Source organism: Trichomycterus rosablanca, chromosome 10 (genome assembly GCF_030014385.1).
Source record: "Trichomycterus rosablanca isolate fTriRos1 chromosome 10, fTriRos1.hap1, whole genome shotgun sequence".
In the NCBI taxonomy this organism is placed as follows: Eukaryota; Metazoa; Chordata; class Actinopteri; order Siluriformes; family Trichomycteridae; genus Trichomycterus; species Trichomycterus rosablanca.
In genome coordinates, this window is record NC_085997.1 from 524,627 (window position 1) to 549,811 (window position 25,185).

Sequence of the window (25,185 nt, forward strand, 5' to 3'; positions counted from 1 at the left end):
CAATCACGTGTCTGCTGGTTCTGTACTGCCACCATGTGGTGTGGAGAGAAAGTGCATTTACACAGACAAACCCACCAACTGCCACGAGTTGTGCATGTTCTCCCCACGCTGTGTGTATTACACTGCGATAAACTGACGCCCTGTTTAGGAAAGGATCTTAGAGACACACACACACACACACACACACACACACACACACACACACACACACACACACACACGTTTCCACTCTGGCTTTTATTTACACGTGCTGTAAGCTTCAGTGGTTTCCACTTCATCGTGTATTTACAGAGTCTCCTCGTCGAAAAACTGTACAAAATCAGGACATGAGTAGAAAAGAAGCTTAAAATTCAAACCTAAACTTTAAAATCATCAAGCGGAGACGCAAAGAGGCGGAAGCATTCAGAAGCAGACGATTCGCTCGACAGGAACAGCACTGGAGCTCAATTTTTATAATCACAAAGAGAGAGAGAGAGAGAGAGAGAGACAGGTTTGGTCGAGTATTATTACAGACAGACAGAAACGGGACAGAAATCAGACGACGAGTTCATCTAAAGAGAAAAATGCTTCGATCATTTAGTGCCCGAGTACCTTAACATGGTCACGCCCGCCATGGGAACATCTCGTCTCACTAGTAGGCCTGTCAAAATATATATTTATATTTATTTATTTATTGATTTCTTTATATTTATTTATTGATTTATTATTTATTGATGGCACAGCGCCATGGATCAGCCAGCAGGGGGCGTAACTGCAGCACTTGTGAGTAATCCCTACGAGCCGACAGTTGCATGTAAAGGCGCCCGGCCGGTCGACAGCTGCTCTTTATTACTGAGTGACTAAAATATTAAGTTAAAATGCTTCTGTATCATGACAGGCCTACTGTAGAGAAAAGAGAACCTGCTAAACTCTGGAATTGCACCTCGTGGAGGTCTCAGCTTGGACCCGAGTAGTAGTGTCTGCATTCATAACGACGTTCATGAGCTTCACAGCTTGGAGTGCGACACGTTAAACGCGTGAGAGCGGGAAGAAGCGGCGACGGGACACGGCACACTCGGCGGCTCTTCCGATTGGTCCATTAGCTACGATGCACTGGTTATGACGGAGCGCTTCTGAGGAATTTTATCTAAATAAACGAGAGATTCGAGAGGAAATGAGGTGCTGGTGTGAAGAACGGGACTCGAGGAGGTCCGAGCGCGTCGATCAGCTCTACTTCGGTCTTTTTGCAAGGCCGAGGTGCAGCACCAGCGCATCAGGAGCTTTTCAGGATCGGGCTGCCACACTTCTCCGATTCTCTGTCCTTCATTAGTGCACTAAAGACCTGAAAAAGTGAAAAAGGTTCTTTTACACCCCACATTTCCAAAAAATTTTTATTTTATAAACAAAAGTATTGGGACATCAAACACACATCAAACAAACATCATACACACATCAAACATCAAACACACATCAAACACACATCAAACACACATCAAACACACATCAAACAAACATCATACACACATCAAACAAACATCATACACACATCATACACACATCAAACACACATCAAACATCAAACACACACCAAACAAACATCATACACACATCATACACACATCAAACATCAAACACACATCAAACAAACATCAAACACACATCAAACAAACATCAAACACACATCAAACATCAAACACACATCAAACAAACATCAGCCAAAGATCAAACACACATCAAACAAACATCAAACACACATCAAACAAACATCAAACACACATCAAACACACATCAAACACACATCAAACACACATCAAACACACATCAAACATCAAACACACATCACACACATCAAACAAACATCATACACACATCAAACATCAAACACACATCAAACACACATCAAACAAACATCATACACACATCAAACATCAAACACACATCAAACACACATCAAACAAACATCATACACACATCAAACATCAAACACACATCAAACAAACATCATACACACATCATACACACATCAAACATCAAACACACACCAAACAAACATCATACACACATCATACACACATCAAACATCAAACACACATCAAACAAACATCAAACACACATCAAACAAACATCAAACACACATCAAACATCAAACACACATCAAACAAACATCAGCCAAAGATCAAACACACATCAAACAAACATCAAACACACATCAAACACACATCAAACACACATCAAACACACATCAAACACACATCAAACACACATCAAACACACATCAAACACACATCAAACATCAAACACACATCAAACAAACATCAGCCAAAGATCAAACACACATCAAACAAACATCAAACACACATCAAACAAACATCAAACACACATCAAACACACATCAAACACACATCAAACATCAAACATCAAACACACATCAAACAAACATCAGCCAAACATCAAACACACATCAAACAAACATCAAACACACATTAAACAAACATCAAACACACATCAAACACACATCATACACACATCAAACACACATCAAACAAACATCAAACACACATCAAACAAACATCAAACACACATCAAACACACATCACACATCAAACAAACATGAAACAAACAAAACACATGAAACACACATCACACATCAAACAAACATGAAACACACATCACACATGAAACGTTGTTGAACCACCGTTGGCGGTCCCGGTGTTGCTGTGAGAGGTCACCTGGTTCCACTTGCGGTTGCCGCTGCTCATGTGGGTGGTGTGGATGGTGCTGAAGAGGCGCTCGGGGGGGACGTGCTCGGGGAGGCGCGTGAGGAACTGGGCCATGTGGATGAAGTCCATGTGGAGCAGAACGTCCTCGTACAGGCGCAGGATCCCCAGAGCCGTCCGGAACAGGAACTCCTCACCGTCCCGGCAGAACACGTCCCACACGCGGCACGCCACGTCCAGGGGGAGGGACTTACTGTACAGGGTGAAGATCCTACACACACACACACACACACACACACACACACACACACACACACACACACAGAGAGAGAGAAAAGGTGTGTCAGGCCGAGCGCTGAACAGGGTCGCGGTGAGGCTCGTGGTTTTGCCGCAGGTTCACTCACCAGTCGATCAGGTAGAGGTCCGGTGTGAGGTTGGCGCTCTTGAAGTGACTGAACAACCTGGGCAGGTTCTCCTCGAAAAACACCTCAAACGCAGCAAAGTACTTCAGCATCTACACACACACACACACACACACACACACACACACACACACACACAAACATTAAACACACATCAAATACATCAAACACACATCAAACATACATCAAACACATATCAAACACACATTAATCACATCAAACACTCATCATACATACATCAAATACACATCAGACAAACATCAAACACATCAAACACCAACCACATCAAACAAATTAAACACATTAAACACACATCAAACAATCAAACATTAAACACACATCAAACACTCATCAGACACACATCAGACAAACATCAAACACATCAAACACACATCAAACACACATCAGACACACATCAGACACACATCAGACACACATCAGACAAACATCAAACACTCAAACACTCAAACATACATCAAACACATATTAAACACCAACCACATCAAACAAATTAAACACACAAACAACAATCAAACCTTAAACACAGATCAAATGCATCAGACAAACATCAAACACAACAATCATCAAACATACAAAATCACATCAAACACACAAACACGAGCTTGGACGATCATCTGCCGAACGACGGTAACGAGCTGGAATAAACGAGGAGAGCTGAAGTCTCGTACCAGGTCGTGGTCCACCCTGAAGAACGCCATCTGACAGGGCTTGTTGAGGAGGTTGGCGAAGGCGATGAAGGCGTCGGCCTCCTCCAGGTTGAGGATCAGAACGGCGGCGATGAAGGACATGCCCTGTACCTGAACCCAAACGTTTATACAACATGTTATTATATTATATAAGCCAAAAGTATGTGGACGCCCGGGTGAGCTGGTAAACGATACTCACGTATCCTACGTCGGGCCGGTAGCACGTGTACGCTCCGAGCACGCTGTGGAGCAGATCATGGTACGGACCCCCCTGAGGAGAAGAGAAGGGAAGACCAGCAGGACGTCAGCACGCACTCGCACACCCGGATCAAATCTAAGCCACAGGGGGGTGTAACGTTCCCCAAACCAAACCTACCTTCTGGAAGATGAAGAGAGAGGGGAAGGTGCGGGAGATGTCCAGCTTGATGAGATCCAAACTGGATTCACGATCGGCTAATGATGCGCCGCTGTCTGCAGCACACGGAACAAAAACAAACACATACAAAATTACAACAAAGCAGCTACAACTCTAGTCATATCCAGTTCCCCTGGTTATATCTCTCCGTACTCTACACTCAGACCGGCAGCGACGCAAAGTGGGCGGAGTCGGCTCTCTGTGTGCTTCGTTTTAGTTGGCGTCAGTGAAACCATGGCAACCAAACCTCATGATAACGGTCATGATAAAGCTTCATCGTTGATAAACGATCAGCAATTCGGACGTCAAGTGGTCCGAAAAAATCACTGCCGGTCTGAATGTAGGGTAAGACACACCCTGTCCGACTGGTGTGCACTTGCCAACCGCTTCTTTTCACCCACATATGGCGGCTTCACACAGTACAGAGTCATGCACTGCTCTCTCCATCTCCGGTCGCACTGGTCGGCTAGTGAGTTTTACTGCACCACCATTAGCCATTGGGAGACGTTATTTTTATTTATTAATTATTATTTTCAGTCTCATGAACCTCCTGCAATGCCAACACCAACCACTAGAGGTAACGAACCCCCGCTTGGGAAACATTACAGTGTAGTTCAGTTCCAGTAACCTTTAACTACTGCAGTATCTCAAAAATCATGTGCAGTTAATATTTAATAAGGTAAACAGAGCAGAACCAGAGCTGCTGCAGATAGCAGAGTGTACTGTAGCACTTATACTGTTAAACACACGTTCCTAAAATGAAAGGACACCGGGAGGGGCGTAAAGGATCGTTAAAAGCGCCGAAACAGCAGCCCGAGCCATAGAAAACAAGCTAGAGGGACGGAAAAGAGCCCCCGCAAGCACCGGGACGCCCAAACGGAAGCCTTTAGCGCGGGTCAGGGACGTACCTTCTGCCTCGGCCTCGCTGCCCGTCTCTTTAAAGCTCCTCCAGCGCTCCTTGGCTCGTGACAGGAAGATCTCGTACAGCTCTGACACAAAGAGAAGAAGAAAAGAAGTCAAAATGAGGATCATGTTATTACTGAGAACGTTTTTGGACTCTACGTTTATTTTTCCTTTAATTTAAATCTCCGCTTTATCGTGGTCAGGGTCCTGGCACGTGTGGTTCACCCCGGAGAGGGCGCCAATCACTGCTAATCCATGCCAATTGTGTCTGTGTCTACAGATGCCCGGCCAGCCAATAGCACAGCTGAGATTTGAACCCGAGTCTCAATCGTGATTGGTCAGAATGGCATAGGTAATCTGGCACAACCCACGTTGAAAAGGGACGAGCGGATCTCTCAATGCAGATAAAACCATTTGAAATGGTTGTCAGGAAGTTACCATGGTAACAGAAAAGCATCCCCACCACCCTGTCATCGATTTAAAGGCGTGGCCGCCGTGCCCGAACACCTACAAATAAATACAGAACATGGACAGAACCCGGAGCTGTGGAGGGTTTTTCAGATACCTGGCGTGATGTTGAGCTCGTTGCCGATAGCCAGGCTCCACACGCGGCCCCGGACGTTGGGCGGGAGGCCCTGCCACCACAGATCTTTCACCCTGCGAGTGCCACGCCTAAACCCCAAACAAACAGAGAGAGAACAGAGAACTTTATTCTGTAACGAAACCTCCTGATGAATAAATGATAATAAACGATAATAAACGATAATAAATGATAATAAACGATAATAAATGATAATAAACGATAATAAATGATAATAAACGATAATAAACGATAACAAACGATAACAAATGATAATAAACGATAATAAATGATAACAAACGATAACAAATGATAATAAACGATAATAAATGATAATAAACGATAATAAACGATAACAAACGATAATAAATGATAATAAACGATAATAAACGATAATAAACGATAATAAACGATAATAAACGATAATAAATGATAATAAACGATAATAAATGATAATAAACGATAACAAACGATAACAAACGATAACAAATGATAATAAACGATAATAAACGATAATAAACGATAATAAATTATAATAAATGATAATAAACGATAATAAATGATAATAAACGATAATAAATGATCATAAACGATAACAAACTATAACAAACTATAACAAACGATAATAAATGATCATAAACGATAACAAACTATAACAAACTATAACAAACGATAATAAATGATCATAAACGATAACAAACTATAACAAACGATAACAAACGATAATAAACGATAATAAATTATAATAAATGATAATAAATGATAACAAACGATAACAAACGATAACAAACGATAACAAACGATAATAAATGATAATAAACGATAATAAACGATAACAAACGATAACAAATGATAATAAACGATAATAAATGATAATAAACGATAATAAACGATAACAAACGATAATAAATGATAATAAACGATAATAAACGATAATAAACGATAATAAACGATAATAAACGATAATAAATGATAATAAACGATAATAAATGATAATAAACGATAACAAACGATAACAAACGATAACAAATGATAATAAACGATAATAAACGATAATAAACGATAATAAATTATAATAAATGATAATAAACGATAATAAATGATAATAAACGATAATAAATGATCATAAACGATAACAAACTATAACAAACTATAACAAACGATAATAAATGATCATAAACGATAACAAACTATAACAAACGATAATAAACGATAATAAATGATAATAAATGATAATAAATGATAATAAACGATAATAAATGATAATAAACGATAATAAATGATCATAAACGATAACAAACTATAACAAACTATAACAAACGATAATAAATGATCATAAACGATAACAAACTATAACAAACTATAACAAACGATAATAAATGATCATAAACGATAACAAACTATAACAAACGATAACAAACGATAATAAACGATAATAAATTATAATAAATGATAATAAATGATAACAAACGATAACAAACGATAACAAACGATAACAAACGATAATAAACGATAATAAATTATAATAAATGATAATAAATGATCATAAACGATAACAAACTATAACAAACGATAACAAACGATAATAAACGATAATAAACGATAATAAACGATAATAAATTATAATAAATGATAATAAATGATAATAAACGATAATAAATGATAATAAACGATAATAAATGATAATAAACGATAATAAACGATAACAAACGATAATAAACGATAATAAACGATAATAAACGATAATAAATTATAATAAATGATAATAAACGATAATAAACGATAATAAATGATAATAAACGATAATAAATGATAATAAACGATAATAAACGATAATAAACGATAATAAACGATAATAAATTATAATAAATGATAATAAATGATAATAAACGATAATAAATGATAATAAACGATAATAAATGATAATAAACGATAATAAACGATATTAAATGATAATAAACGATGGATGTTTTTGGTGCTGGTAAGGCGAGTCGCTCACATGCTGTCCCAGTTGGGCAGGATCTCGGTGTTCCACACCACCATGGCGTTGGCGATGCTGTCCTCCTGTCTGAAGCGCTCCTTCATCTGCTGCTTCTTCTTCTGCGCCTCCTTCAGCTCTGCACCGGGACGGAAATAAACAAGATGTTTACATTAGCCGCTAGGCTAACATGTTGTAACATGTTCTGTGTGGTCCTGATGGGAACTACGGAACTGTTGAGATCTGGGGTTCGAATCTCGGTGGTGCTATGGCTGGTCTGGGGGGAGGGGCAGCTTAACAGCATAGCCAACTGGGTAAAATAAGAAGGGCTGCCCCAGGAAGGGTATCCGGTTTAAATTCTGTTCCAAATCAGATATTCGGAACATAATGATCTGCCTATAATATGAGACCCTGATATAAAAGACGAGCGATGGTACCTCTCCTCTTGGCCTCGGCCACCATTTCATCGTATTCCTGCCGATGGCGCTGTGCCTCCTCCTCGGGCTTAGCGGGAAGGTTCCTGAAACGTAAACACACAGGTTAATCACGTTAGACGTCATCCAGCTCTCGGCGGCTTCAATCGTTCTGTTCCTGTTATTTTGTCCACAACAATTGAGCCAGTTTATATCAGTAAAGAGATTTACAGCTGGCGTTCCCTTCATTATTCTGAGCTGTGTGTATAAAAACACGATCACCTCTGGAAACGTCTGGATCTCCTGAACGTATAAAGGAAGGATGATGAAGGTTTCACGTTTCCAGAATCATTCATTCTTAATAAGACCCGAGGACTGAGGACACAGTTTAGGATATCCTGCGGTGTAACGAGACCCATCGAGCGAGTCCTGCCCCCCTTTCAGCCCTTTGTGAAAGAGAAACCGTACGGTCCGCCACACCCAGAGCTACAGGAGGAGAGGAACCGTACACACGGGGGCTGTGAGGCAGGACGTCCTGAGAACGGCTCGCCCGTACGCTCTGAGGTCGAAGAGCTTGTAAGGTTAGCTGCCGCCGCCGCTCTCTCAGACGCGTGCACGTTAGTAAACAGCTGAGCGGGTGGAACCCGATTATCTCGACGCCTGTGCTGTTTTGCTAAACAAATCATTCAGCATCTGACTGGTTACAGCGGGTGGTTCAGCTGGCGAGTCGTGTCGATATTATTGACCAGAATGATCCACTGTGTTGATCCCAAATCACTAATAATTACAATTATTATATTAAGTTTAATTTGTATTATTATTATTATTAAACTACTGTTTTAGTATAATAAATATTGTTATTTTTATTATAATTCTTGCTATATTATTATCAATATTATATAATTTATTAGTCTATTATTATTAAATTACATATATTATTATTGTTATGATGTAATTTATTATCACCATACCATTATTGTCATTATTATTTTTTTATTATCAATATTATTTAATTAATTATTACTATATAATAATTATTATTGTTATACTATTTTATTTATGTTAATCAAAATTATTATTATTGATATTATATAATTTATTACCATATTCGTATTAAATTACTTATTCTATTATTAATATTATTATTATAATTCTTGTTATATTATTTATTGTTATTATTACTATATAATTACTTTTATATTAATCAATATTATTATTATTATCAATATTATATAATGTATTACTATGTTATTATTATTAAATTACTTATATTATTATTATTTTTATTATTATTAATATAATTTATTATCACTATATCATTATTATTATTTTATTATCAATATTATATAATTAATTACTACTATTTAATAATTATTATTGTTATATTATTTATCATAGTTAAATAATTTTTTATATATTAATCAATATTATTATTGATATTATTATAATTTATTATTACTATTATAATTATGACACTGTTTTTGTTATAATTTTTATTGATATTACATTTATTATTATTACATAATAACTATCAAAGCATTATTTATTATATATTTGATTAAATTTTTGTCATCATTATCATTATTATTATTTATTTATTTTTACTGGACTATCATCTGCTCTTCAGTCGTCTCCTCGTGTATTTGTGATGACTCTAAAATGTTAATTAAATCAGGAGCACTACTTACGCTGGCCGGTCCTCTAGAATGAGCGCTGTGGTGGACAGGGGTTCGAACACCAGATTCTTGCGTCGGCCGTGACTGAGCTGGGCCGGTGGGCTGTGGGGTCCTCGCTTGGCTTCGTACTCCTGTAGTGAATTCCACACACAGACGTTAACACACACACACACACACACACACACACACACACACACACACACACACACACACACACACACGTGTGTATGAGCAGCCGGAGGATGAAGCGTAAAGCATGAGCGGACAGGACGGCGGGCAACGGGTCACATGACGGGATGGGCGGGTGGTCAGGTGATCACGAGTGCTTAAAGGCTGAGCTGTGAGGCTCATTAACCCCCCCCCCCCCAAATCCCAGTTCCCTTTTCTGTGGGTTTTACTATCACTGGTGTGTAGAAGCACAGACCCGCTGAGCAGAGAGAGAACGATCTTATTGTTCTACACACAGAGACACGAGAACCATCACGGAGCTCCGGCCTGATGATCGTGGAAGGAAATGAGATGAAACATGCAGACGTTTAATGAGCAGTGAGACGCCCGTCTAACACCCGTGTACGACCTGCCGTAACATCGCCTCGCGTGAAGGAGGAGGAAACACTCGAAACACTCGAAAGTGAAAAAGCAGAACCAGAGCGACTCACGGTGACTCCGAATTTCACCCTTCAGCTCCCAATTTAGTCCCGATAGTAAAAATGAAATCTGCACCACTTCTTATCACCTACCAGTGTTGGGTTCCCACACAGAGACACCGTGGGTCTGAGTGAAGCCTAGAGAGAGAGCTAGAACTAACACATTTAACAAGTTCCTGACAGTAAAGCGGAGCAGACAGACAGACGGGCGGCCGGATGAACCGATGGAACGAGACGCTCCATGCACGGATGACGACGGTGAGTGGGAGTGGAGGGAAAGGAAGCGTACCCCTGTGCTCAAGAGGTCGGGCGTCGATACAGACGTGAGGTTGCCCGGGTTACCGTCCTACAAAAGATAAAACACACTCAAATACAGTTCCATCAACTGGGGTTAACAGCTTTGGTGGGGCTCGAACCAGCAACCTTCTGATTTCTAGTCCAATACCTTAACCGCTGAGCCAGGGATTGTCACCTGCACTCACACCTGCACACACACACACACACACCTGCACCTATACACACACAACTGCACCCACACACACCTGCACCTACACACACACCTGCACTCTCACCTGCACACACACTTACACATCCACCCTCACACACAGATGCACTCTCTCTTTCTCTCACACACATCTGCATACATCTGTACACACACACACCTGCACCCACACACACACACACCTGCACACACACACCTGCACCCACACACTCACACACACACACACACAACTGCACACACACCTACACACAACTACACACACACCTGCACACACACACACACACCTGCACCCACACTCACACACACAACTACACACACACCTGCACCCACACACTCACACACACACACACACACACACACACACACAACTGCACACACACCTACACACAACTACACACACACCTGCACACACACACACACACACCTGCACCCACACTCACACACACAACTACACACACACCTGCACCCACACACTCACACACACACACACACACACACAACTACACACACACCTGCACCTACACACACACCTGCACACACACACACACACCTGCACACACACACACACACACCTGCACACACACACACACACACACACCTGCACACACACACACACACCTGCACCTACACACACACAACTACACACAACTACACACACACACACACACAACTACACACACACCTGCACACACACACACCTGCACCCACACACACACACACAACTGCACACACACACACACACACACAACTACACACACACCTGCACACACACACACACCTGCACCCACACACACACACACACACACCTGCACCTACACACACACACCTGCACCCACACACACACACACACACCTGCACCCACACACACACACCTGCACCCACACTCACACACACACACACACACACACAACTACACACACACCTGCACCCACACACTCACACACACACACACACACACACACACACCTGCACACACACACACCTGCACCCACACACACACACACCTGCACACACACACACCTGCACCCTAACTACTACGCAGCATCAGTACAGAAACGTCTCTCAGACACTCTCTGTGATTTTCCTTACAGGTTCTGATCAACTGCTTCAGAAAATATTTGGCCGTTCGTCCCAGCGTCCGCCCCACCACCACCACCACGCCGAGGTCGCCGAACCCTCCTGAGATAATAAAAGCACACGGCGGGTAAATATTAAAGATGTTTTAGGGGGTTCAGACCTGCTGGATGGTCCTGGAGTCTTTCTGAGGACTTTCCTTCAGCGGGACTTTACCGAACAGCTTCCAGCCCGGCGCGCTGGGAGATTCCTTCTGCTTCCTGGAGAACAAACCCCTGAAACACACACGAGCGCTCGTCACCCGCCGCCCTGCGCACTCGGGGACCAACCGGGACACCCACCCATCCATCGGCGCCCGGCCACACACACATTCCCACAGACGGGTTTCAAAGAAACGTGATGCTCATTATCAGGCGTCCCAATACTTCTGGCTATACGGTGGGTATTGGAAGTGCGCCTGTGGGGATTTGTGCGGTACCTGCTGAAGATGTCGGAGATGCCGTGTCTCTTCTGCCCGGCGTCCGGCTCGGCGGCCTCGCCCACGTCGTCGGGGGCGCTCTGCCGCCGGCTCAGCTCGAACGTGTTCCTCGACCCCAGACTCACGTCCACGAACGCCGGGTCGCCACGGTGACCGCCGTCCTCGGGACCGGATGCCCCGTCCGGGCTCGGCGCCGGCGACCCGTGACCCGACCCGGACGTCGCGGCGTCCGGCGGCAGTTCGCCGTTGGCCAGCGCTTCCCAGGTCAGGTGACCGTTGGGAAGCTTGGCGGGCGCCGGCGCTCCGTCCGGATTAGCGTACTTCGGTACGGCGCGGCCCCGCCCGCTCTCCTCGCGACTCGGGGAGTTAGCCTCCTGAGGGTCTGCTTCTTCCATTTCCCTTGAGTGTTTCGTAGCATTAGCGGCCGACGGTGTTAGCCTGCCTTTATCGGCCGACGCCACCATCAGCTAGCTTGGTAACGAGGCAGGTCTGGCGATACTAGCATGACCGGGGCCGCGGTGAGTCCGAGTCCGAGCGGATTTTCCTCTGTGGCGCAGCGACCTGTAACGAAAAGCGGTCGTATTATTGAGTTAGCGTGCGTTCACGCTAAGTTAGCATAATACCACGATTAGCAACGATTTAGCATTTACGCTAAAGATAATAACAGTTTAACTTCCCTAAACCAGATCACGATTATAACATGATTAATCGATCATCCCTAACCCAGGTCACGATTATATCATGATTAATCGATCATCCCTAAACCAGATCACAATTATAACATGATTAATCGATCATCCCTAACCCAGGTCACGATTATATCATGATTGATCGATCATCCCTAACCCAGGTCACGATTATATCATGATTAATCGATCATCCCTAACCCAGGTCACGATTATATCATGATTAATCGATCATCCCTAACCCAGGTCACGATTATATCATGATTGATCGATCATCCCTAAACCAGGTCACGATTATATCATGATTAATCGATCATCCCTAACCCAGGTCACGATTATATCATGATTAATCGATCATCCCTAACCCAGGTCACGGTTATATCATGATTAATCGATCATCCCTAACCCAGGTCACGATTATATCATGATTAATCGATCATCCCTAACCCAGGTCACGATTATATCATGATTAATCGATCATCCCTAACCCAGGTCACGATTATATCATGATTAATCGATCATCCCTAACCCAGGTCACGATTATATCATGATTAATCGATCATCCCTAACCCAGGTCACGATTATATCATGATTAATCGATCATCCCTACACCAGATCATGATTACAACTGGATTACTCATGCATCTATTAACCAGATAACGATTAAAATATGATTTATCACTCTTCCACAACAGTTCACAGTTACATTATAATTAATCGATCATCCCTAAACCAGATCGCGATTATAACATGATTAATCGATCACCCCTACACCAGATCATGATGACAGTCCGGTGTGACAGTAGATTATTGATGAGCTGATCATAATCTCTAACACTCACCGGTGTGTTCGGGATCTGCTCCTGTGTTTATAACAGATCTCAGTAGATCCTTTACTGGTCCCAGTTACGCCAGTACAGGATCCGGTTCGGAACCAGCAGCAGCGGCTCTAAGGTCCATCAGAACCGAACCAGCGGCGGCCTGAGCGACCACAAACACACTCCGCACTTCCTCCACACACACACACACACACACACACACACACACACACACACACACACACACACACACACACACTCTCACACACACTCACACACACACACACACACACACTCTCACACACACTCACACACACACACACACTCTCACACACACACACACACACACACACTTAACACCTGAACATTAAAGCCCCTGACGCTCCCCGCTGATGTTAGAAGATCCCGGAGTTGTTTTGGGTTTAATACCGGGACTTTCTCTCTCCAGCTCTCCGGCCCTGAGCCGCAGCCATCTTGAAAATGCCAATGACGTCAGAGGGGTGATGATAGGAGGGCGGGGCTGTGTGACTAAAACACGGGATGTAGCGCCGCCTGCTGGATTCAGTTCATACAACAAGCGGCGTCACAAATCACTTTATTTATTTATTTATTTATTATTCATTTATTATTCATCTATTTATTCATTTATCTATTTATTTATTTATCTATTAATTAATTAATTAATTATTATTAATTAATTATTTAATATTAATAAATAATAAATGTAATAATTATTATTTATTTATTTATTCATTCATTCATTCGTTTATTTATTTATTCACAGATTAATTAATTAATTAATTAATTAATTCATTTATAGATTTATTTATTCATAGACTTATTCATTTATTAATTCATTCATTTATTTATTCGTGTATTAATTTATTCATTCATTCATTGTTTTACCAGCGCTTTATTCCCATCAGGGTCGAGGTGGGTCCGATTCATTAAGCAAAATGTAGGAAATATCCCAGATTGCAAAGAATTCAGGTCTTTCACCTTCTACAGATTTTTGCATTTTTACAAAGTGTCCCAACTTTTTCTGGAAATAGGGTTTGTACAATTAGACTTTGTGTTTGTAGCTCTATTTGTATGTATATGACTAAATACTTAAGACTTCTGTGGACTCGTGTGGATCCAGTAGTTTCCAGTAGAGGATCCATAACTGCTGCAGTTACGCCCTCTGCTGGCTGCTTCATAATGCTGCACAAAGGCGGTCGTACTTGTTTAGTTTTTTTCTAATTGACAAGAGACTACTCTTCCATGTCCATTTTATTTTTGTTCACAGAGCAGTCGCCAAACCTCATGAAGCAAATTGTATTCATATAAATTGTATTTATTTATCAGATATATCACATCTACACCACATACACAATAATCATCCACTTTAGTCTCAGTCACTCTAAATACTTTCCAGATCCTCAAACAAAATGTGAACCACGTTACACCAGGTTACAGCGCTCGCTCCCTATAGAACAGATCCAACGTTCCCAATTTAAATAAAGAAAGTTAATTCCAGATGCTGAAAAACATCAGCATATAAGAAGTGAAGGGACGGGAGGGGAGGAACAAGCGTAGATTAGAAATGTTGATTCTCTGTTGAGGGTTGTGGATGTTTTCGTGTCTCATATTTGTTCCTTGGTTCTAATAATCGCTCTTCGATAGCGCGAGTGTTCAGTCTGATTACAAAAAGTTTCAGGCTTTTAATGGTGGAGGAGGAGGAGGGGGAGGAATGAAGGATTTTCCAGGAGGAGGAGGTGGAGGAGGAGCAGGAATGTGGCTTTGTCCAGGAGGAGGTGGAGGAGGAGGAGGAGGAGGTGGAGCAGGAATGTGGCTTTGTCCAGGAGGAGGTGGAGGAGGAGGTGGAGCAGGAATGTGGCTTTGTCCAGGAGGAGGTGGAGGAGGAGGAGGAGGTGGAGCAGGAATGTGGCTTTGTCCAGGAGGAGGAGCAGGAATGTGGCTTTGTCCAGGAGGAGGTGGAGGAGGAGGAGGAGGTGGAGCAGGAATGTGGCTTTGTCCAGGAGGAGGTGGAGGAGCAGGAATGTGGCTTTGTCCTGGAGGTGGAGGAGGAGGAGGAGCAGGAATGTGGCTTTGTCCAGGAGGAGGAGCAGGAATGTGGCTTTGTCCAGGAGGAGGTGGAGGAGGAGGAGGAGGAGGAGCAGGAATGTGGCTTTGTCCAGGAGGAGGTGGAGGAGGAGGAGGAGCAGGAATGTGGCTTTGTCCTGGAGGTGGAGGAGGAGGAGGAGCAGGAATATGGCTTTGTCCAGGAGGTGGAGGCGGAGGAGGTGGAGCAGGAATGTGGCTTTGTCCTGGAGGTGGAGGTGGAGGAGGTGGAGGAGCAGTTCCGACTGCAGTTGTTGAACGAGGTGGAGGAGGTGGAGCAGCGTGACCCTTTCCAGTACCAGGAGAAGGAAATGAGGAAGCAGGCCGAGGGAACGATGAGCTCTCGAAAAGAGGAGGTGGCGGCGGAGGAGCCATTGAATCAGAAGGAGGAGAAGGAGGAGGTGGAGGAGGAGGGAGAGCACATATGGACTCTTGGGGAGTCGGAGGTGGGGGCAAAAAGGAATCCCTAAAAGCTGGACTGAAGAGAGAACGAGACGGTGTGGTGGCGGGACTGGTCTGAGGGTGCAGACTGGGAGGAGGTGGTGGAAGGTTATCGATACCAGTAGAAGGTGGTGAAGGATCTGTACTGGTGCCTGCCGGCTGGGGCAGGGGGGAAGCTGGCACGGCTGAAGGGGCAGCGAACGTTTTAGAACCAGCCCAGCCAGGAATGGACGGAGGAGGAACCGCGATGCCCGTGCTGGAGCTACAGAGAAAGAAAGACGTGAAGAAAAGCTCGAGTTAAAGAACCTCAGATTATCGGGTCATGCTGGAACAGGAAAGGATCTTCCCTAAACTATTGGGTGTCCCAATACTTTTGTCCGTACAGTGTATGTGCCAAACGTCATGAGAGAATTGTAAATCAATATTAAAAAAAGGAATTTTTAACAGAAAACTGCAAATAATTCAGTCTTTCACCATCTACCGTCCATAATATTGTGAAAAGATTCAGTTAATCAGAAGAACTCACAGTCCAGTCTAGAAGATGAGCGACTCAAACAGCAGCAATAGATGAGCGATCGTCTCTGACTTTACATCTACAAGGTGGACCGACTATAGGAGTGTCTAATAGAGTGGACAGTGGGTGGCTACGGTGTTTAAAAACTCCAGCAGCGCTGCTGTGTCTGATGCACTCATACCAGCACAACACACACTAACACAGCACCACCTAAATAATACCTGCTCTGTGGTGGTCCTGTGGGGGTCCTGACCATTGAAGAACAGCATGAAAGGGGGTAACAAAGTATGTAGAGAAACAGATGGACTACAGTCAGTAATTGTAGAACTACAAAGTGCTTCTGTATGGTAAGTGGAGCTGATAACATGGACAGTGAGTGTAGAAACCAGGAGGTGGTTTTAATGTTATGGCTGATCTGTGTATAAATATATATATATATTATTTTATTTATTTACTGGTTTATTGATCAATAGTTTTAGCTTTAAGATAAAAACCGTCTCAGTCTCACCCAAAATGATGTCCAGCGTCTTGAGTCCTCTCTTGTTGAGCAGTTTTCGGCGGCTCCGGCTGTTTCTTTGATTCCTAAAGATCAAAAACACCCAAAATTACATCTGATTCACTTTGAAGAAGCTTTAAAAAGCACAAACTCATCACAGAAGAGACCACACCCATCAGGACAGAAATCCTCCATCATAGTGACCTGCTGAGCGGTCAGAATAGAGTTGCAGTGGACTCTTTTATCCGGGAGAACGACCGGACCTGAACCATGAGTGCAAAATTCTCCTCCAGCATGACCGTACTGCAGAGGTCATGCATTCAGTCCTGTACTGTTCTCTTGTTATCTGCTACATGTCGCCATAAAACACTAGTTTCAGGACAGTTTTGCACCCTAATCCAGTCGTGGCCAATCGGAAGTCTCGTCGCTGGCGCCACCCTCACCTTTGATCGAGGGGGGCGAGGCTGTCAGGCGCCCCCTCTTTTACGCAGTGTGCTATCAACCGCTCGACCTACCAGCAGAGGGCGCGCCTGCACCAGCGACCAGGAACCCTGTTTCAACCATCGACCAATCGTGTGCCTTACAGGGCAGCTGTAGCCCAGTGATTAAGGTACTGAACTAATGAAGTAATCAAAAGGTCAGTGGTTTAAGCCCCACCACTACCAGGCCCTTAACCCTTGAGCAAGGTTCTTAACCCTTAACTGCTTAGACAACGGATAATGGACAAGTGGATAAAAGCGTCCACTAAACTCCGTAAATGTAGGCGCCTGGCCGGCTGACAGCACAGCTTACATCCGCCACGCCACCCGACCGCCTCATAATAAATCTTTACATAAATAAATATCAGAAACGTTCATTACAGTTTTGTTTCCGTCCCAGAGTCCATGACCGACTGAATCCAGAGCGCTGTAGGCTATCGGGATTCTCTCGTATCCAGCGATCGGTTCCTCGGCTCTCGCCGGAGGGAGAATCTTCTGAGCGAACGGGATTTTGCACGGTGCCGTCAGCACGCCGATCTCCTGCCGCGCTACTTTCTCCTTATATACGTCCACGGTCTGAGGAAAAGAAGAAACACCACAAGTAATGCTTTTATTGATTTATATTTATATATTGTTGTTTTTTCTTCCTTCAAACCGTAAAACACCTAAAAACACCCAACAAAAGGTCTCGAATATCATTGTTCTTCCAAATGTTAAAATTTTGTGCACGACGTGTGAGGCCGCTTCTTTTCACCGACTAGTTGACAAGTACGTTATGCTTTCTGTATTCATGTTGGCACCTCTCAGCCAGACAGTAGTAGACGGTCACTGACTTTCTTTCATCTGAACACACAGTTACATCCCCGACCTGCAAAGGAGAAATCGGATAGAAAAGGGACAGCACAGGAATGAGAACTGGACATGACAAACCGGCCCTCAAAACCATAACAGACAGGAAACTATGGGAACCTGCCAGCTCAACTAGGAATGAGCAGAACCCCTTACCCCCTAACACTGGCACCTCATTTGCATAATGTGTTTTTACGGGTGGTTCCGCTCCGGAAACTGGGACTGTAAAGTACTACTGGGGTACCATGTAGACCAGACTGGACCAGATTGGACCGAGCGATCAGCATCACGGCTTGAATCCAAGAGAAAATGCAAGAGAGAAGCCGTGATATATGGGAAACCTTCCCCTTGGAGCAAATTACAATCATAAGTTGCAGGTGATTGTTAATCGAGAGGGAACCGAGCCTCCGTGCACCACAGGGCCTCCTAACATGGGCGAGCTGCTGAACCCCATTCCACAGCCATCCCGATACACCTTTTCTTGACTTTATGAGCCTTTTTAGCTCTGGAACGATATTTTTGGTGCTTTCTGAATTGTTACAGGTGGGTTACAGATGCAACAGATGATTTCCGGGACCTTAGGATGCTCAGAAATGGATCTATGAGACCCTGTCCGAAGCACCCCACATGTTCGATGGGTTCGGTTTGATAAATTTGGTTTGATGGGTGGGGTCAAACACGCCCTTTCCCCTCGTTAGACAAACGCAGCTCACCATGCTCAGCACATTGACCGATGATTCCATCTGCTTGAGCTGGACGGTCTGAGAGTCCAGCAGTTTTAGGACGCTGGTCGCCAGCGTGTTGATCTGGTAGGCGACGCTGGCCAGCGCCTGAGTGGTCAGAGCTTTAGATTCCTCCACCGCTCCTCTACTGTCCTGAGTCTAGAGTATAAAACAGACCAGTGTACATGTCATACATCACACGGAGATTCATTCATTCGATCATTGTTCGTTTTACCACCTATTTATCCTGGTCAGGGTTGCGGTGGGTCTGATTAATTGGGCGAAAGGCAGGAAACACCTTTGAGAATTTTAAGTAGCTCCAGACTGCTTGTATTTGAACTGTGGGAGGAAACCCACAGGACACAGGGAGAACATGCCAACTCCACACAGAAAGGACCTTGGGAATCGAACCCAGGGCCTTCATGCTGTGTAAAAACTGTCCTTCAGATGACGAATTGTATTCCTCAACCCAAACAGGTTGAGACCTAGTGACCTGGCTTTGCATTACTGGAAAAAACCACTCCCATCAGGACAGAAATCCTCCATTATATTGATCAGCCGATTAGTCGGACCTAAACCATGAGTGCAAAATTTTCCTCCAGCATGACCTTACTGCTGAGGTCAAGCATTCAGTTCTGTACTGTTCTCTTGATGTCTGCTACATGTTGCTATAAAACACTAGTCTGTTAAATAGGCAGTACACAGATGGGTGACATGAGTCCTGATTTTACTATAATTGAATATAAATATTTATTAAGACGTGTTTGTCCTCCAAAAATGTCTTAGCTAGAATCTTAGTTGTTAAGTTCATGATTTTAATAATAAAAAATGAATTCCACCTGAATTAAAAAGCACTGCAATCCTTTAAGAATGAAATAAACACAATTGTGCAAGTAAAGAACGCAAATCTGAGCAGATTAAAGATACAGAGGCCGTAATGAGGCTTGTGCAAACTTGTAACCTCCAGCAGTACTGAAATGTTGCGCCCTGGGCGGGTCTCGCTCCATGTTCGGGCTTGTAATGACTTTCAGCTCGTAGAAACATCACACTGTGGTGGACAGATCATGTATAATAACATATTTGCTGGTTAAAGTCTCAGAGAAGTGTAAGAATCCTTCTCAGAGGAGCAGACGACCAGAACATGAGCTCAATTAAATTATCAGTACATCTGAGATGATGAGAAGGTGAGAAGCTACTGAAGAAAAACACTCACGTTCATGAAGACGTTCTCGCAGTAGTCGGCCACCTTGTTGAGGTTGCTGTAGTTGTCCAGCAGAGCTTTTCTGCTTCCCAGCGCCTCCTCCAGACTCCTCAGCATGTTCTCCTTGTTACTGTCCTTCATGCTGATCTTGTTTTTGTGAAAGCTGAGGTAGCTGTTGCTCTCGGGTGAAGGTAAAGAAGACTCAGGTAGACAGGAGCAGGTCGGCTTATCTTCTGTGGTTAAAACAGAACGGCGTGTAGGGACACGCTGACGGAGGGTTGCAGCCTCCATCCAACCAAAACACTGAAATAGTTTTAAGCAGATTAGCACCTACATCAGTCATTTTCAGTTTTGTGTTCTGTGTATAATAAAAACATTCATTTATTTATTCAGTGTGTGTGTTAGCAGTGCTTTATGTTGCTCAGGATGATGCACAGTTGGTCTGATTAATGGGGCGAGAGACAGGAAACAACCCGAACAGGTCGTCAGTCCATCATAGAACACACACACACACACTTTCTAGTAGCTCCAGTTAACCTGACTGCACGTCTTTGGACTGTGGGAGGTAACCGGAGCTCCCTGAGGTAAAGGACCCTGAAAAAAGTCATACGTGTCTCCATGTTCTCTGTGTATCCGTGTGGGTTTCCTCTGGGCGCTCCGGTTTCCTCCCACAGTCCAAAGACATGCACTTAGGATAATTGGGAATGGTAAAATTGCCCTTCGATGTCTGTGTGTGTTGAGGTGTAAATGTGTTTGTGTGTCTACCCTGCGATCGACTGGCCACGGTGTTTCCGTGTGCCCTGGGTCCATTGAGGCTCCACCACCCCCGCGACCCTGATTAGAATAAGAAAATGAGTAAATGATCGAGTGTTTTTAAGAAAAGTTCCCTTACTAGATGAAAGAAAATCCTGTCATGCTGTGATGTGGCCGCTAGAGGGCGGACTGGTACCACTCACAAGCGATATAACCGCTATAAACAAGAAACGTAAACAATGCTAATCACATTTTAAAGTGCTTTAAAAATAAAACAATAATACTTAAAAGTTCTATAAAACCCTTAAAAGTGTTCATATAGATTATAATAAACACCAGCAGCCTTAACAAACTTATTATAAAAGCGATGATTCAACATATCTTAAACCATATTATGTATGAACTGCACGTAGCTTCTGCTAAGTAAATACGACAATAATAAATGTGTTTTAGTCACAACAGCTGCTTACAGGTGTAATAAATCGATTATATAAAGACATTTACATGCTTCCAACTTTGCAGCAACAGTTTAGGGAAGGTCCTGTCCTAGTCCAGCATAAGCAAGCTCTATAAAGACGTCCATAAACTCTTCAGCCCCAATCATCAGCTCTGGGATGAATTATGACCAGTCAAAGACACTCTTATGACTGAACGGGCACAAATTTCCAGACAGACATATATATACATATTTCAAAGTCTTGTGAGAAGCCTTCTAGCTAAAATGAACTCTCAGAGGTCACTCCATTTTACTAGCATTTGTTGTTCAAACGGGATGTCCCAATACTTTTGGCCATACAGTGTATAAACATCAACACAATGTGATAATTGTGTTACGTAACAGGTCAAAATAAACAACATTCATAGAAGCTTTGTATTACTGAGTTACAGAAACAATGCGTCCCGATGTGAAGACAAGGTTCACGACCGCCGTCTCATTACAGCTCATCCGCTCACCCAGAGAAATGGATGTAAACATAATTAGCAGTCCGGGCTTCTGATCTCTGAATGCTCGTACCCATTTCTGCAAAAACAGGAAAGGGGTGTTTGAAACGACGCCCCATGCTAATCTTTCTGAATAATTGGTTTTCCTGGCAACTTTCTCACAAAGCCTTGGGAAGGAATTCTGTCCTGTTTTTGTCCAAGAACAGGTAAAAGGCCAAATGTAGCTTTAAATAATGTCTAGTGAGCATTAAAATCATGTTGACAGAGCAGAAATACGTAAACTCAAAGTTCTGGAGAGTACCATGGAGCTCAAATTAATTCATACTAAAGAACGGAGATCCGATCATGCACGGAGTCACGCACCAAACTACTTTATCCACTGTTGCTGTGCAGCACCATCCATCAGCCAGCAGAGGTCATAGCAGCAGTTATAAGGGGTCCTATCTGGAACGCACTCTCTCGGACCAACCAATCATCGTCCTGGTTGCTAGCACAAATCCAGTATCTTAACCGCTGTCAAGATTTTGGGGAGAGCAAATTGTTTGGATTCAAACATTTCTACAAAAATTCCACAGTGTTTACAGATTTTCTCTCGCACCAGCTCTGGAGCTTCGGTTGCGAGTTCATGGTTCGGACGGCAGATACGAATCAATAAAAGGACGTTATCAGGTTAATAGGCGCATCTTAAAGTTCACAGATTACGTTACACAGATAACAGTCGAGCGTTATTGCAAAATAAATATCAGTGGAATTTAATCACAACATCAACCTTGGACTACATGGGCTCGGAAAATGCTCTAGCTTTATGCTTTAGCTCTGATATCGGTCCAACACGCATGATATGGCCAAAAGTATCCGGACGCTTTTCACAAGACCTAAAAGTGTGTCTGGGATGGGAACTTGTGTCCGTTCAGTTAAAAAATGACAGCATATGTGTGGCTGGGCTCTGATTGATCAGTTGGTGTTCCGGTTGATTTGGGCTGAGGTCAGGGTTTCCTTTACATTATTGTGGATCATTCAGGTTTCTGGTTTACTTCCACCACCGTCTATGCCTAGGTGTGAGTAAATGATGGACTGTCCAGGAACAGGCGAACATCCTGCCCAGGGGTGGGTAAGTTCCTGCTGTCTGTCCAGTGCTTTCAGATCAAGGGCAAGAAGATAAACCCGAGGTTACTGAAGATAACGAAATAAATATGAATACTCAACTGATGTAGAAGTTACTGATGAGGACCAACATATGCAACCTTAAAAACACGGAGGAATAAACCTATGCTGATTCGTACATGTTGGGAGTTTGTGTGTGATGCCCTTCAGTAGATTGGGACCTTCTGGGGGTCTGGGGTGCATTTTTGCCCTCTGCTTGCATGTTGTGTGGAATAATAGACCTTATGAGTAAAGCTGCTGACAAGATCTCAAGTACCGCGAACCAGCTGACACGCCGCGGGTCTGTGGATGTCGCCACTCGCCATCTTTATGGCTCAGTCGTATCTAGCACGGCGGGTATCAGTCACGCTGTTTCTGCTGTTAAAAACGCAATCAGTCCTGATTACACTGATATCTGCAGCCTTTCACCTTCATTAGCGCCTTTAATCCATTCATGAGCTGTTCTGAACTCGTTTTATTGATTAATGATGTCGCTGATTACAGCAGTGATGTTGGGTAATCAGTTCATCGTTGTCGTTATTAGGGGATCATTAAGTGATTGATTTGATCTGTTCCTCATCTCTTATCACCGTGTCCCCTTCAACTCGACCTGCACACATTTAAACAAAGCTGTCTCAGTAGAGAGGATTCTAATAACACATGGAGCTCATGAGGCAGATTATTTAGACCGAGATTTAGAGTTTTTGATTACCAAGCTAACACAGTTAGCCTCAGGACGTTCAAATTGATGCTAGCACGCTGGCTAATGTGTACCGAAATTGCTTAAACTGTCCCTGACGCACCGATTTACAGTGAACCACACATATAATTACACCTTTATACAGATTAAACATCAATGAGAATTTATTTACATGTGAAAGGAACTCCGTTGGTTGCTCCGCATCGATCCGTCCGTCACGTTTGTAGTTTTTGGTGAGAAGAGTTGTGCCGCACTGAATGCTGGGATTGATCTTCAGAGCTAAGGAGGCATCAAGCGCTCCCTCGTTATTCAGTCAGATCATCACTCAGAATTAAGGCGCCTCAGTAGGAGCATTTTAAGGGAGCTAAAAATATAGACACGCCCTCTTCTCGGGGGTGTAGGATGACGTTAAATGAGCTAGGTTTACAGACAGACCCTAGATCTTGGCATTGAAACAGATTTCCCAAAACAAGGATCACCTCAGTCTTACTGGAATTAAGTGGATGACTTTACTTGGGAAAAATGAGCAGACCAAGCACGGAACCCTGTGGGACACCGGTTGAGAAATCCCATGTGGATGCTTTTACAGTGACGTCTACAGGAATCATTTTTGCGTAATCGGCTGCCTTGGAACCTGACTGGTTCTGATCCTGGAGGTCATTCTGGGTAAGAAAAAGAGAGAACCGATTGTTGGCAGCATTTGTTGATGTCTGTGGGTCCATTGTGGGTAGACACACCCAAAAGATCCACGTAGGCCGTGTTATTTATTAAGAAATGGAAAAGATGACGCTTGTGCTGAACAGAGAGCTCGGCTCGGGTTTTATAAAGAGCTCCAGCTTGCCGTGTT

The 25,185-nt window shown here is 43.3% G+C and overlaps 2 protein-coding genes across 5 annotated transcripts; both read right to left on the reverse strand.

The window, feature by feature from the left end:
• Positions 1–218: 218 nt before the first annotated feature.
• tbc1d12b (TBC1 domain family, member 12b) lies at positions 219–14,469 on the reverse strand. Of its 3 annotated transcripts, XM_063002629.1 has the most exons (15): positions 14,020–14,469; positions 12,492–13,052; positions 12,177–12,288; positions 10,727–10,783; positions 9,803–9,921; positions 8,139–8,221; positions 7,723–7,840; positions 5,709–5,815; positions 5,149–5,229; positions 4,202–4,296; positions 4,025–4,096; positions 3,808–3,936; positions 3,101–3,210; positions 2,709–2,967; positions 219–1,321 (listed from the first exon to the last, which is right to left on the reverse strand). In XM_063002629.1, exons 2-15 carry the CDS (start codon positions 12,953–12,955, stop codon positions 1,253–1,255), a joined length of 1,875 nt encoding a protein of 624 aa, XP_062858699.1. In that variant the 5' UTR covers positions 12,956–13,052; positions 14,020–14,469; the 3' UTR covers positions 219–1,252. The 3 variants fall into 3 exon arrangements, with proteins under 3 accessions (XP_062858699.1, XP_062858700.1, XP_062858701.1); XM_063002630.1 differs by lacking the exon at positions 10,727–10,783; XM_063002631.1 differs by lacking the exons at positions 10,727–10,783; positions 12,177–12,288; positions 14,020–14,469 and having other exon boundaries at positions 12,492–12,803.
• Positions 14,470–15,271: 802 nt separating this feature from the next.
• On the reverse strand, positions 15,272–22,119 carry abi3b (ABI family, member 3b). 2 transcript variants are annotated; one of them, XM_063003459.1, is made up of 6 exons: positions 22,058–22,119; positions 20,813–21,103; positions 19,591–19,758; positions 18,410–18,604; positions 17,562–17,635; positions 15,272–16,801 (listed from the first exon to the last, which is right to left on the reverse strand). In XM_063003459.1, the coding sequence occupies exons 2-6, from the start codon at positions 21,089–21,091 to the stop codon at positions 15,691–15,693; spliced, it is 1,827 nt and encodes a 608-aa protein (XP_062859529.1). In that variant the 5' UTR covers positions 21,092–21,103; positions 22,058–22,119; the 3' UTR covers positions 15,272–15,690. The 2 variants fall into 2 exon arrangements, with proteins under 2 accessions (XP_062859529.1, XP_062859528.1); XM_063003458.1 differs by lacking the exon at positions 22,058–22,119 and adding an exon at positions 21,566–21,624.
• Between the last annotated feature and the right edge of the window lie 3,066 nt (positions 22,120–25,185).

What these genes read in the sequence shown, in the direction of transcription:
- abi3b (XM_063003458.1), bottom strand. Translation starts at nt 21,610, where the DNA reads ATGGACCCAGGGCACACGGAAACACCGTGGCCAGTCGATCGCAGG. An exon ending in CGTGGCCAGTCGATCGCAGG is followed by an intron (nt 21,104 to 21,565) that starts GTAGACACACAA and finishes AAACTATTTCAG; the next exon opens with TGTTTTGGTTGGATGGAGGC. An exon ending in GCGAGAACGTCTTCATGAAC is followed by an intron (nt 19,759 to 20,812) that starts GTGAGTGTTTTT and finishes TTTATACTCTAG; the next exon opens with ACTCAGGACAGTAGAGGAGC.
- tbc1d12b (XM_063002629.1), bottom strand. Translation starts at nt 12,955, where the DNA reads ATGGTGGCGTCGGCCGATAAAGGCAGGCTAACACCGTCGGCCGCTAAT. An exon ending in CCGACCTCTTGAGCACAGGG is followed by an intron (nt 9,922 to 10,726) that starts GTACGCTTCCTT and finishes AATTCACTACAG; the next exon opens with GAGTACGAAGCCAAGCGAGG. An exon ending in GGCCGAGGCCAAGAGGAGAG is followed by an intron (nt 7,841 to 8,138) that starts GTACCATCGCTC and finishes GTCCCGGTGCAG; the next exon opens with AGCTGAAGGAGGCGCAGAAG.